This window comes from Solenopsis invicta, chromosome 7 (genome assembly GCF_016802725.1).
Source record: "Solenopsis invicta isolate M01_SB chromosome 7, UNIL_Sinv_3.0, whole genome shotgun sequence".
NCBI classification, from domain to species: domain Eukaryota; kingdom Metazoa; phylum Arthropoda; class Insecta; order Hymenoptera; family Formicidae; genus Solenopsis; species Solenopsis invicta.
The window spans coordinates 5,543,546-5,559,353 of record NC_052670.1 but is presented as its reverse complement, the minus strand read 5'-3'; the positions used below and the strand labels follow the sequence as shown (position 1 = coordinate 5,559,353).

General features: G+C 36.5%; 1 protein-coding gene across 6 annotated transcripts in view; it reads left to right on the top strand.

The window, feature by feature from the left end:
- Positions 1-15,808, top strand: part of LOC105205369 (RNA-binding protein Musashi homolog Rbp6) — a 594,533-nt gene that overhangs the window by 533,402 nt on the left and 45,323 nt on the right. For all 6 annotated transcript variants that reach the window (XM_026130366.2, XM_026130364.2, XM_039452221.1 and 3 more), the window contains one exon: positions 15,681-15,763. In XM_026130366.2, coding sequence (XP_025986151.1) covers positions 15,681-15,763 — 83 coding nt within the window. The remainder of the gene's footprint in view (positions 1-15,680; positions 15,764-15,808) is intronic.

Here is a 15,808-nt window from a genome sequence, read left to right as displayed (position 1 = left end):
GTAATTAATAATTTGCGGTGCTTAAGCGGCGCTTGGGAATACACTTCATTCGATATTCCTATAGTAATTCGTTATTATCTACGCTCACCTCATCGAACGAGGGAGCAATTAACTATTGTAACGCCGCGGTCGATAATGATTATTATTGTCGGTGATCAAGCACGAGCGGATGCATCGCGTTGCGCGTGCGTTAATAAATAAAGCGAATTAACTTTTATTACGCGGTAGTCCAATTCGTGAACGCTTCAGTTTAAAGGAGTATTATAAAACGTTTCACCTGCATGTGTTAATTGAAATTTCTGTTAAAAGGTATTAGCCCTGCCTACTAAATATCTCCCCATGTTTAATCTCTCGTGTGACAGAAAAATATTGAATCAATTTTTAACATACAATACCAGCCAGAAAGAAAAAAGAGTGATAGGTATTTATATAATATTTTGATATAAATATTACGGCTTATCTTTTAAACTTTAAAACATTTTTTAAAAATAATGATTATAGAAAATAATGAAGAAATAAATTATGGGCAAAGGGTAATTTAATGATACTTTTATTATTGTAATAAATCTTAGATAGTAATTAATTTGGGTCTTTGCCCAATTTATTTCTTTATTGATTTCTAATTTCGGGGTGCTACCTAATTTAATTATAAAAAAATCAAAATTGAAATAAACGAATTGCAAATGAAACTTGCGAATCTTAACCGTAATCTCGTATAAAGCAGTATTACAATTTGGGGAGCTCGGAAAATCGGCATAAGCATTAATTAATCAAGTATTAATGAATTTCGGGATTGAAAATTGTCTCTTCATGATGATACAGGAAAATGACAATAGACATTTCGCGAGAATGGCGGCTAGACGAGGGCGAAACGAAGAAAAGGAAAGTAACGGACGGGAAGCAATAGCTCGCGGCACCCGTCAATTCTAGAAGGAGTCAGCAACGCCGGGCATAAACCGCTATCACGGACTATAACCATCCGCGCCATAAACCTCAGCCTCAGCCTCGTAACGAGAATAATGCGTGCCGCTAGAGTATCCGCCTCTATTACGTTTGAAATCCCCCATGGACTCTCGGCTTCACCCCACTCATCCTGTCGTGCCCACGCATGTTACATTTTTCCTTTCTCGTATCTCCACTCTTCCGCGCACGTCTCATATTAGTCTGTATACGTAGGGATTATCCAATTAGTCACGGATTCTGTAAGTAATTTGGAATAAATTTCTCTTTAATCAAAATTTGAGGAAAGCTTGTCATTCAGTAGTTAACCGATGCTCGTTACTTGTTTCCGCATTCCAAAAGTATATTTACAATATATACGTATTTGCAATATATTTATTTACAAACATACATATATAATGGCATTGCACACAAATATTAATAATTCATTACAGTTAATAACTACAAATCGAAAATCCTGTGGTAAAAATATATTTTTCTGCAACAATTTTCGCGGGCGATTATTATTGAAGTGTGAAATAACATAAAAAAAACAAATTTTTTATGAAAATTAGTAACAATATTCTAGTCCTTAATCTTTGTCGGTTATTTCATTTAAATGTCCGCTATATAACATAAAGATTCTTTCATAATAAAATTGGTAGGGACGTTACAGAGTAATTAATTCCTACCCAGTACTTTGGTTAACCATCCATTCTAGACCAGGAGGATCTTTTTGCATTAAGATTGGTAAGGTCGTTACAGAGTAATTAATTTCTTCGCGTACTTTGTTTACCTATTCATTTTGGATCGTAATAATCCTAGGTACAAAATATTGTACATTATAAAGAAATATTAATCACGTTGCGCGCGACGTCGTGAAATATTATATTTAAAGAAAAGTAGAGAGAACCATATTTATATACATATTGTATATCTCTCTCGTGGAATTGCGAGGAAGACTTAAGAGAGACACATAAATAAGAAGAATAAAGCAACCACCGCGTACCGATAATTGAACTAGGTACTCTTCTTGTTCTTCTTCACTCTGTTATATACCTCTCCCGCCCCTTCTTTCCCCTTACATTTCTTTCTCCGTCTTCTAATCGAGTTATATGGGGTTTCGACTCGCTATTCGCTTGGTGAAAACTGGAAAGTTTTTCAAGACACTGCTAAGCCGTAATGCCCTGACGATAAAGTCTTGTTCGAAAGAAACGAAGAAGAAACAAGATTCGACACAATGAAAGACAAAGAAAGAAGGAGAAGGAAATAGTGTAACTTCACGATGCTGCGAGAATTCACGCATATTGTAGGAACTTCCGCAAATCGAACGAAAATTCGATCAGTAAATTCGAGAAGTAAAATCGGTCTTTGCGAAAGAGAAAAAATATATTTTTAAGTCTCAATCATGTTTTTCTACACTCGATTCACGTTTTTTCGCATACAAAGCGGATTTAGTTATAGCGGATAATATCATTTACTCATTAAGTAAAATTATCCAAATTAATATCACACACCTAATAACACACACACAAATATATTTTTTTCCGAATAAGAAAAACGCTAAAGTATTAAAAACTTTTAAGACTCAAATTGAATCACGTATGTTACCTTAAAAATAAGAAATAATTTTCAAATTATCAATTTGAAATCACTCGCGATCTAGATTTTACTAGATAAAGGTGTCGATAAAATCCTGAAATAATCTTGGTTTTTTGAGAACCGTTATTTTATTCTGATACTCTCACATTTCTGTAATCCATATTATTATTAAAAGTGAAGAGAGAACTGGTAAAAAATTGTTGAGAATAAAAGCCTCCATTGTCTGTATTTTATGAACGATTTCTTACGTTTATGTTACCACATTGAGACGTCTTCGAAGAAGCATCTTGCGCAGTTTGCAGGTTTTTATTGCCTTACAAAACAAAACGTTCGAATTTCGAATTTAGTTCGAATGTAAACCTGACCCCATGTCATGCTACAGAGATTTCGAAACGATAGTAAAACGACAAAATATATACATCTCTATACACCTTCGAAATCACGAATCCCGTCACTGTCTCCCTTCCGGACTATCATCCCTTTCTTCCTCTTTCGTCCTCTTGCACTCGCGTCGACTTACGACGGCGTTACCGACGTCAGGAAATGGTTCCAACTTTCTAATGTAAAATGCAAGGCGCAATATTACCGGGTAAGACCACAGCTATTCACATCTCTTTCTCTCTTTCCCTTTCTTCCTCTCTTGCTTTCTCGCGTTTTGCTTCAACCCGATACGATAAAACTTGGACTGTAAATCAAAGCCCCCAGGCTCTGATATTCTCAGATATTTTATTATTTCATAATAAAACTTCGTGTAGTTTCGATACGGAGGAAAACGAGGAGGGTAGAGTATAACAACGTGGCGGAGGCTTTACGATCTTACAAATCTGACGGGGAGATACTCCGTCGATTTTTGTCCCTATTCAGTTTCCTTTATAGGCGCCGACTTTCACATTGGAAAAGCGGAAAAGTTCGATAAAGCGTTCCTCCTTGGATTTTCATATGGCGGCCTAGATCGAGTTCGCCGAGAGATACTATTACGACTTCAAAACATTTCGCTTTAAAACAATTCTTTTGTCAGTAGAAATAGAATTACTAATATTGGGAAAAGTTATGTAAATTAGTAAAATTGATCAAATAAATTTTTAATATGTCATATTGTTATGATAAAATAGTCGTTGAAAATATTGATGCTCCTTTTATTAAGGAAATTTAAAATTAAATATTGTATATGTCAGCTTCGATCCTAGTTTCCATTGTGATTCATTCGAATCAATTTTATACTTTCAGAAATCAAAATTATAAAAACTTTTGGAAAAAAATAATTAAAGTAAGATGATTTCTACTTTTTTAATTGATCTAAAACTGTAATTCATTATTTTTTCATTATATTTACAATTAGATATTTAATAATAGATTAATAAATCTTTTTAAGTGAGAAGTAATCAGTTATTTAAATTTTTGTTGATATTAAATAATTTGGATGTAATAATAAAAATTTAATACTAATATACAACTTGTCATTCTATCAACTGATTGTTATGGAATGCATAGTACCATATGCACTGTTATATGTAAATATATAATATTACACATACATATTTATTAGTATGTGTATATATTCGTCGATGTGTATATATGCGCCTACAAATTCGCATGCGGATCAATGCGGGCGGTAGTAATTGCAGCGCAAACATTTTCCTAGGCGCTGATTGCGAGACTCATTATTTCGGCGAGGCTACGAATTGAGAATCGCGCTCGACATTCGACGACTCGAAGATGCCGCCGACGACTCGTTCCACCGGCGTTGATTAAGGCGAGGGGATGCCCTCATTATTGCTCATAATCAAGACGGTACAATAAGGAAAGGCCACCGAATGGCAGGATTCCCGCTCTGCCACGACAGCATTCACATTCCCCTATTTCTCGTCTGCTAGACTCAATCCTTTTATAGCAACTATACTCACGTCTATGCCGATCTTGCCGACCAAGAAATGAATACGGAAATAAGAGGGACGTTCTATGATTAAGGATTCGATGGTTTCACGAATGAAACCAGCTTCTTCATCTGCGTTCGACTGTATTAAACTCGAAAATGCAACGTATTCAGGGAAGCAATATCGTCAGAATTCTCTGCACCAAAATTTCACATTTATTTCATATTCAAAATATCTGTATTCAGTTTGCATACGTGCTGATTCATTTATTCGTATTGTAATGAAATTTACATTCTGTTTTCAGCGCTTAGCAAGGTACCGTCGCGCCGTATCAAATTTTTAGAAAAAATGATAGAATTATATTATCGAAAGCAAATATCTGTTATATTTTTCTTCTAACTGTGTCGGAGTATGTCGAAATAATTCCGACACATTGCAGAATTTACATTTATTTGCATCTCTAATGATGTCACTCGATTCTCTGGCAATAAAAATGTAAAAATTTATATTATATAGCAGATTAACTAAAGTAAAAATGCTCTCGTGAAGAACTTCTGAAATAACCAAAATCTGTATTCTTATCAATTTATTTTTTCATATGTAAAATGGAGAGCAATTTTGTTATTTTATTCATTAGTAATTTTAAAAGAATTTAACAAGTATTGTTCGGCATTTCACTTTATTGTTGTAACATCAATCTAGAAACTAAAATGTTTATAACGTAAAATATTTCCCTTTCTTTGTCAGAGAAAATCAATGAGACGTTGATGAAAAGATGAAAATAGAGCATAATTTAATAAATTTTTTGTTGTTTCATATTTGAAACTTTTCTTTAATGACGCTATAACTGTATTTTAAAATTGTATTACAAAAATTTTCCTGGTGAGCAGCAAACGTATCTTTAGCATCCTCAAAAGGTTGCCGAAGGCAGTAACGGAGATGCTATTACGCAACAAGCTGTATGAGGGTGCGTTTCGCGTCGCTGGCATTTCTTAGCGAGGGAAGGTGATAATAAATCGCCGCAATTTTCGCGGGAAGGAACCCGCGGTGTGGCTTACATACGAAATGGCGCTCCACTTTCCTTTCTAGGCACCTGACAAATACGATATGTAGGTGGAGCTTTTTGGGTGCGACCCGGATACCCGGGAGAAAGTACAGAAGCGATGCGAAAAGCAGAACGGTGAAAGGGCGAAGAGACTCCCTTCTTCCGCCCTTTACTCCCTTGTGCCAAATGAAGGCCGAGAGCAGCAAGCTCAGTCGGATGATGGGTGCCTCCTAATAGAGAGGGATTTTGTTCAATTATGTCTTATGGAGCCATTCTGACCGCAATTCGCCGCGATTTTCAGTGGCCAATAAGATTCGTTCAAGAAAGGACAAAAGATAAAAGCAAAACAAAGGTGAAATTATAGAAATGAGTTGAATGGAATAATCAAAATTTGTATGAGCCATTTAACCGATCCGAGGTGCTAAATTTCAAACGGGAAAACTGTAGAGATTATGGAGTCCCGCAAATACAAATCATGTGGTTACAACGATATTATCAACGAACCAGGAGATGATATACTACCGAAATTATTATCGCTCTTGTACGAGTCGCTTATTTTGAAAACTCGAGCTATTCCTTCCTTAAATCGCATTAGCATGCAAATACTTCATCGTAAAGCAGATCAGTTTTTACTCATTTCTCGTACTAATCTTTACTTTTGTAAAATTGTTATACAAGCATTCAATTATCGTAATCTCGACTTTGAACGAATAGATATAGGCATGGAATCATCGTAGTCGCGCAAAACTTTAATGTAAAAATTTTATTAATAGTTTTTTAAATCTGGAAATGACAGGATTTTTAACGGATTTTTACGGAAATAAGACGGAAATAGCGAATTCTTGTAATCGTTTTCGTTTGATCATTGGTAAGGAGATATTGAGATTTCATAATTGAAAAAAAAAACGAATCTATAAAGCACAATCTCGTTTGCGAGCACAGTTTTGTCTAATCTTCTTGCATCTCGTTTCATTCCCTAGTTTCTTGGCCTATTTGGGTCTCTCTCTCTCTCTCTCTCTCTCGCTTGGTCTTTCTCACACGCTCTCAATCCCTCATCCTCTTTGCCTCTGCTTCTTGACGACTTAAGCACCTCAATTTGGTACGTTCGCTTAATCCCCTTCCCGAAGGACTCGAAGGGGGGTAACAAAGTAAGGGAAGATGGCGGGAAGATAGAACGAGCCCGACGTCTGACGCCAGCACAGCTGCGTGCTAAGCAAAATGCGAGATGTGGTAAAGTGCAGTTTGCAGTTCCGTTCGTCCCCGATGAAGCCTGTCAGCCGACGGCGGCAAAAAGCGGTTGACTCGCATCTAAGAAACTTACATCTAATTAACAGTGATTAATTAACGTGCCGCGCGTTTCCGCCATCGCTCTGTTCAGCAAGATACCACTGTGACGTCCTTTTCGCATGTCAGATATTGTAGCGCTTTATGTTCTTCTTGTAATCACTGTACCATTGTAAAATTTCTTTTTATCCTAACGTGATTAAATTAACAAAGATTGAAATTAAAAGTCATATAGCAATATAGTAGAATTACTTCATTCTCATGAGAATGAAGTAATTTTACTGTATTGCTGAAACCTTCATGAGAACAGAGTTAGAAATCAATGTTAATAGACAATCAATAAAGCATACTTTTCTTTGAATGCCTCGACCGCTATGTGAAAGCACAAATTATTTACAAGGTTAAACCGTCATAGCTAGATTTTAGTGCTGAAATAGCATATCTTGTGTGATTTTACATACAATTTCTAATTCTTTCCAACTGTATGCTGTTACTAAGTTATTTTCAGTTTGGAACACAGTTCTTAAATTGAACTGAACTGTAATACCACAAAATTAAATTGAAAATCAATTTAATATTACCGATTCCAACAAGCATCTTTGCTATTCCCTCATACCCCCCCCCGCCATTATACTTTTCTCATTTAAAACATTTGATTAGTATTTAAAAATAATTTCAATCAATTATTTTTTCAGATATAATATCGTTATTTTTAAATATTGTTTAGCTTGCAAAATTTCATCAGTTGTTTAATAATAATATCTTTTATGATATATAATTTCGAATATTACATTATTATTTATTATAGTCAGTTGCAATAAAGTGGAAATAATTTTTCATGCTATGCAACAAAATACATGTACATTACATAGCCGAAATTACTACATCAGCATGTAGTAAATGCATACGAGGCATCTCTCCTGTGTCTTTTTACTCCAACAATCTACGGTTATATAGGCACTCATTCGCGACATCTCCGAAAATTTATGGCGGCATAACTCCACGAGGTATGACCGCACAAACGCGAGACAAAAACGGATTTTGAGTGTTTTGTTTGGCGTGCACGTTTGTAATCTACGCCCAGTTGTCCGTCATCATTTACACTCGCGTACATTTATGTATTGACCCTGGCAGATTCTTAGCAGCATTTGACGGTGATATAAATTATAATTTCACTTCGTGAATTATATTATTGTATGAAGAATTAACTTTGTTATTGAACAAACAGTTCAAAAGCTTCGCAGTATTTTCAAAAATATAAATATTTTGATGAGTTTTATGAAGGTGACACAAAAATTTAAACCAAATTGAATATCTCTGTTTTCTTTCTTTCTCTTTTTTTCTTTTATATTTTTTTCTCCAATGTTGAAGTGATTAAAAAAATTTTAGTGAATTGCTTGTGCTTTAGGTGTAAATCAATTTTTAAATTTTAATCTTTAATTAACTTCAGTTTATAAAAAAAAAAATAACAAAAAAAATATTTGATTGCGCATGTAACGTTTATAGTAAAAAAAAAAATGTTTTGCTCTTTTTATAAAAGTCAAATAAATTCTACATTTTTCACAAAATTTTTAGTTCAAGTTTTTAATTCAAAGAAAGTATTCTACACGAGCGTGCGTTTTATATGTAAGCCTTCTGCTGTGACACGGTAACTATGCATATAGAACATCTCAAAATATGTACTTCTAATACATGCTCATATTCCCTTAACGTAGAATGTCACATGAAACGTGTGATAATACCTGTCTGTGAATAATTTAGAGATTAGTAACGACGAATACCCAGGTGGTTCAAACGCGGCAGGACTGTAGTGCTGATCGATGCCAAGGAGTAACAGATCGGTGTAGCTATATACGAGTTTTAGGGCAGCTATTAGAAAGTGATGGCTTGCCAAGAGAGTTCGGACGCCTCAGAACCGCAGCTTCGTGGTTGGCACGGTAAATCAACAAGTTGATATCCGTTACTCAGCCCAACTGAGACCGCACCAGAAAGTGAGAAAGGCAGAGGGATGTAAAGATAGAGATAAAGGGAAGAGAGAAAGAGAGAGAGAGAGAGAGAGAGAGAGAGAGAGAGAGAGAGAAGCATAGGTGATGAGAAAAAGGAGGGAGAAGATGAGAAGTAGAGTTTGAAATGCAGATAATGATTACCAAATGACAAAATCTTCAAAGTGCATAATCTAGTATATAAACCCGCTCAATATTCCCAACACGTTAATTCTCAAGACGCGCTCGGTGGCATAAGATGCGATTTCCCACAGTCGAGAGTGTATCTCCGAAATATAAATATATAACTTAGAACCGCACAACGTCGAAAAAGCGTTATCCGTTGGGAGCAAACTTACTCTAGCAAATTTCAGAAGCAGCTTGGAATTGTTAATAAACTTGGAGACATTGATACCTCGTGGGGTTTCCATGACGCGGTGAGATATTTTAAATTATATAGACTTTATTTACATCCTTGATAAGGGAGAATCTATACTTGAGACGTTTTATATTCACAATTTTTTAAATTGTATTGCAATTATGAAAGTGTTGAAAACCAAAATCTTCACAATTTTAAAATACATATTATAGGTTAGTATTCATGGTCAATTTTTATTTCAAGTAACGTTCTAAAGTGTTAAAAAGCATAAAATGTTAAAAGCTTTCAATTTCATGATTATGAAATAACTGAGATAACAATTGTCGAGATTTCTTTAAAATCTGTTTGTATTTATTATTTTTGAACCTTTAAAGAAAAATAAAGGCCGATTTTACCCTTAGCAATTTGCATCTCAACAATTCAGTCGCGGCATTTAAAATGCGCGACTTTTAAAATAACGATCAGTCGTTCGGAGTTACGTCAGCCTTATATCCCTCATCCAATAGTCATTACGAATTAAAACACCGCGTGAGAAACGGAGGGATGGCAGATATTTAGAGCTTGTCATAGGAAACTTTAGAAACGGTTACCGATATCGCGGTCGATCAGAGAGTCTATAGACCGCGTACAGTTCGTACGCGATAACATATTAATCGGTTATGGGCGGGTACATCCGTGGAGACCATAACGAAAGCTCAGTAACTCGAGTGTACGACCAGCAGTAACGTGCCGTGGACCTTTATTGGCCACTAACTTCCTGTCCGGAACAGGTCTGGGCCGACCAGCAATAATCGTTACTACTGACCTCCCCTCTCCTTCAGGAAACGACTTAAAAGTCTGTCGTGTTCGGCGACGATCAAAGGCATCGGTCGTCGTTCATTACTCCCGTTTCATCGTTTTATCAACTCTGTATTGAACCGAATTAACTGATTTAGGAATCGAGAGCATTATAACCGGATTATTATACAGTTACAAGCGAGATAAACGGGTAACAATAAACGAATTTTACGTGCTATTTACGATGAGCATGAAATTATATGAAAAGTATGAAACTTTGATTTATGCCTCCTGCACAGATTGTCGGTAATATTTTTTTTACTCTGTGTTCGTTACGTGCATAATTTTTTTCTATAATTATCTGTAGTAATAATTGTAACATTATTTGCAATCATGCACAAAGCATTCCGCCTTAAACGAATTATTATTACATATAAAACATAAATATGATTTCTCTCTATGTGATTCTGTACCTCAGGAATGGTGGGGAAAATAAGATCAATTATCGTGCTAAGAAACCGGAAGGGTACTGATATCCCGTGTTAAAGGGAAAGCCAATCGACCAATAAGGTGATCCGTGGCAATCGCGACGTGCAATCGCGACTTGGGCGACGAATCGCAGGAGAAATCGCGCTTCGAGAACCGAGGCGTTTATCTGGCCGTGTCGATCGCTGTTTCGGAAACTTAGATTATGGTCGTCTCGATAGAAGGCGATTAGGTTCACGGTACGTTGGGGCGCAAATTGGTTCTCGGGTGGTTTGCTTGATTTATTGCCATTTCAATCGACAGCCGGATCGCCACGTAATACACGCCTAATTACACAGTAAGACGCCAGTTGATCGTCGGGCGTCTTTGTTGAGAGCTCAACATCGGTATAGATATCAAAGAGATAAAGCACTTGGTATACAATATTGCTGATGTTACGAAGGTGCTTGAACGATTGATTACACGCGTAAATCCTATACTCGAGAAACTTTCATGACAGAATTATTAAATGATACGAAGGAACACCTATAATCGTCTTTATTACTTCGGAACTTGGGCTATTATCACCTCAAAGAGAGGAGTGATTAAGGTCATGGCAAGATGAGAAGCTCGAAATTAATTCCAGCACCTGTACTCCGCCATCTTGATTTATTGACACCCTAACTGGTGATTGGTTGTACGTATTGAAATGCATAATCGATAATCGGGTATAATGATACATGTTCAATAACGATATCCTTCGATAGAATTGGAAGCCGCGTGGTTAATTAGCGGTTTAGAATAGAACATAAGTAAATGAGGGATTTGATATGAACATTTAAGTGGATATTCAATGCAATTACTATCAATATTATATAACGTTAAAAATTATGACTGTCAGTCTACCGATATTAAATATTTTTATTCAATTATTGATGAATAAATTGTTCTCTATAAAATCACCGCGCGTCCTCTATAAAATGAGTTTATTTGACAATATGGCAATTACGTCGACGTACATTACGTTAAGAGAAAGAAAATTAATAATGAAATTTTATTGCTGAATCTCAACATCAAATAGCTTCTCTTACAATGTTAGAACAGCCACGTTAAAAGAGCCATTATCGGTATCGTCGATGTCGCTCGTAAAATAAGTCATTCAGAATTCAATGACATTAAAAATATATTACCGTAATGTTAATAATTATCGAACATATTTACGAAGAATATTATTATAATCGACAATAATTTTATGACTCTAACATTATAATAGAATTAAGATAATTTTCATCGCGTTAACTTTATTCACTTTATCAACAATACTTGACTCGTCGAAATTATCTCACAATCAGTCTAACAATATTAAAAATGAAAAATAGCAGTAATATTATTATTTAACTTATTGTTGAAAAAAAAAATAAAGTCGCTGATCGAAAAAATTAACTGCAACATTACAGCGGTACGTTAAATGTCAACATGAAGCGACCGGTGCAAGTGAAGTTAACCGTTATCGTTATCATCAGAGTTCCTCATAAAACAAGCCATCAAAGTTCAACGACATTAAAAATAAAATCTAGTCGCTACGTTGCCTGCTAGCTCTTTCGGTATCGATCACCGAGATTCTGCTCGTAAATACATCGCGGGAAACAAACAAAAGTTCGTGGAAGTTTTATGTGCAGACGGGGGCGAAGGTGGAAAGGGTACGGCCGAGGGAAGATGGAGAGAGCGCGGAGGTCTAACTCCTCGTATCCATTTACAAGTTTTAAATCGTTCCGCCGGCGTACCTTTTGAAAGAAACCTTTTACCTTTATTCTCAATGCACGATAAAATTCTGAAACGCGTTCACCGGCCGCCGCGCGGCTTTTAAACGTTAACACGCACTCGCTCGGCACAATGGCGAGGTCGCATTATACTCGAGAATCGCAGGGAGAACAAGCGATACAGGAAGAAACAAGGGGTCGACGAGCGACGGCGAAGGGGTAAAGAGGAGGATACCAAGTAGAAGGAAGACGATGGTGAGAACAGAGTGTTGTTCTCTTCTTCATCTTTCTTGTGCGCTCAATTTCTTTGCGCACAAGACGGAGTTGCACCAACAAGGATAAAAATCTTGTCTCGTACGATGCTCTATATTAGCGTTCCCATTTTACTCCATTTGTATACATCCATGTTATACATATCTACTGCGTAATATGATAAACATCTTCCATAACATGAGCTTTCCAAATGTCGTTGTAATCTGAATTCATATTGACCTCTTTTTGTTGCGACAAAGTTAACTCTGTCGATTACGTGCTATTATTACAGTAATAGAAGAACATATTATGTACTTTCTTCTCACAAAGTTTAAACATATAATGACATATTTTATCAAACAAATTTTCTGTCAATATAAATGCTGTAGATATCAATAATTATCACATATCAAATGACAATTTGATATCACTCCATAGCGATATCTATAATAATCAGAGACTCTTGAGCTTATTGATCCGACCAAATACATTTAAGTGATTGTAAATCACTTTTTCCGTCATAACTTTACGGCTTTTATGAAACTGCAAGATATCCCGATTTGCATCCTCGCAAGAAGGATAGACCGTAATCTCGCGACAGAGAGGCTACGAACGGTAATTCCACACCGTTGGCGGACTTATAGATTATTTAAGGAGCTCTCAGAGACTAAAAGGATGGACCACAAGAATGGGACGAAGGATATCTTGAGGTACTTTTTTTTATTAAGATGAGCACATCTGGCGGCTAACGGTCGGTCAGCTGAGCACGCATTTTTTTCTCGCCTCATTCAACCTCGGGAGGCCGATCAACGACAGAGAATCGACGTCCCTTTGTTGGCTACGGCGCGAAAATGGAGTTTTACGGGGTGGCTAGCCACGGCAGATAAATTTTCTTATGAAAATTCGAGTTCGGCCGAGAGAGGAACGTCTCACCACTCGCAATTTATTGGGTCTTCCGCGGATCGCTGACCGTGCTATCACATTCATCCTATGTTCCGGTCGTCTCTCGCCGTTTTCGACACGATAAAGAAAGTGAGCCTTGAAGATGATAAACGTTTCACCTTTGAAACGATTAAGAAATACGAGACTTAATCTTATTACTAATAAGTTATTAGGAATATTTTGAGAACTCTTGGACAGAAAATAAGACAGAATAATACGGAAAATAATATTTTCTAGAAAATAAATTATAACACCTTGTTTTCTCCTAACGGGAGATTATTTAATATTGAGGGTAACGCGCGCGCATTTGAAAAGACGAACAGCTAGTTATCGAGGAATATCAACGGTAGTCCATGGCATCGCACTACACTCGCGGGGAGAGAATCGTCAAAGTAATGGGAGAAGGGGGCTAAGGTAGGGTAGTTAAATGTTACCGGTGTCAGGACATGGCCTTTGTGTTAGGGGAGTGCTTGGGCTCTGTGGAGTTAGCTAGACTGGCAGAGTACTATAAATTACATAAATGAAGTAAGCCCCTTCCGCGCTCAAACGGACGTCTTGCCAAGTTTATAACTTAATCACTCGTGCTATACCCGTAGCAAGAGGAGAAGCTTAGGTGGATGAGAGGATGCGAGACGGAACGAAACGGTCGAGATGGGAGTGGGTATGCCGTAGATGGATAGCGTAGAAGATGTAAGAGAAAAAGAATCCGGTAGAGAACAAGCCGAACGATTAATGGTGTCAGCGTTGAATAATTGAATGTGTCACGCACATATTGTCTCAACGCTGGCAAGTTTTCTTTCCGAAGTGAAACGGCTCGGGCCTAACCGTTTTATTTGGCAATTAAGCGTGAGATATATATATAATAAACTACATAAATCGTCGATCGATCGCATAACCTAATTTAATTTTTAATATAATCAAATGAAGTTGGATATTCAGTCTTTCGGATATATCTCGGTTATTTTGTTGCGAAAAATGTTTCTTATGCTCGCCGTTTCTTAAGCTTATTATATCTTGCTTCGTGGATTTACTGTTTCCGAGATTTCAGTCACGATATCTAAAAGTTTCATTAAAGGTTTAAATCTTTTATTAATCGAGATATCAATTTCGACACTATTAATAGAGATAAGTTAAATGGAATTAATAATCTCTGCAGTCTTTGATGTAGCGCACTTTGCGCTAACTTCCTCACAGAGCCGGGACTAGAATCGCGGATCGCCAGCTTACATTCCTCCCGGATGACCACCGGATGTATTTAATTACGGGTCACCTAACGCAGCTTCGGCAACTGCTTTGGTACGGAAGCACTAAATCCTGGTTATCTTAAGCAACATCGCGCACTGGATTCGTATAACTCGCGCTTGCCGGATATCTCGAGACTGAATTACTAGCTAGGAGAGAAGCGCCGGCGCGTGGAAAGGGCGAGATTAAAATCGCCCGGAGAGCAATGCAAAGTTTTTAATAACCCTTGATGCTTGATTAAGTTACGGCTCTCTTCTCCGGCTCGCTGTCTCTCTTTCCCCGCTGTTCGTCTTCGGCTGAAATAAATTTCGCGGAGATTTCGCTTACAGACCGCGTTTTCGTGCGGTACGAGGGAAGAAGCGAGACTCGTTTACTCCGTCAGCTAAATTAATGGAAATCCGGGATGGTTTCTTATCCCCGCGAATATGCAGCAAAATCGGAGAGCTTTCGCGTCCCTGCCACTACCGGTTACTCTAATTCAAAATTATGTAGACGCATTTATTAATACGGATTAATCCGCTCAAACGCCACACACTATTATAATAAATAAGTTAACTCGCCCCACTTTATTATTTCATTATCTGATATGATATGCATATGATATATTGCTCATATAACACGAATGACGAATATATTCAATGATTATTGCTACTTGTTTCATTAAAATTGAAGATTAGAAAATGTAAGAAATTCCTTTAAAAAAAAAGCGCATGTAAAGAATCCTGCGCACGATTAGCATTTGCAAAGCAAATAAAATTAAAATATACAAAACTTAATTTTCGACTCACCGATCCGATGCGCAACGAACGAAGTTACTCAGCCACGAAGCTGCGGTGATACTGTAACACACAAAGATAAGATTTAAAAATTAAAACTGAGCTCAAAATAATCAATATTTCAAAAGTTAATTCTGACAGGTACATTGAACGTTTAGAATTTAACATTCAATTAGATACTCAGTAATTTAATCATATCCGAAAAATATCTTCACAAAATTCAAATTCTACATAATTATGTATGATTATTTTTTCTCTAACTACTTTTTTTTTAATTTTTTGAGACAAAATCAAATAAAAAGAACTATAAAATATAAAATTTTAATAAAAAATTAACAAGAGTCTACATATTTTCTTTCAGGCTTTGGATTTGTCACGTTTCAAAGCGAGGATGTTGTCGATAAAGTCTGCGAGATCCATTTCCACGAAATCAACAACAAAATGGTGAGTAGTGAGCATGTAATGTTTATTCGTAGTAACCTCCTTGCC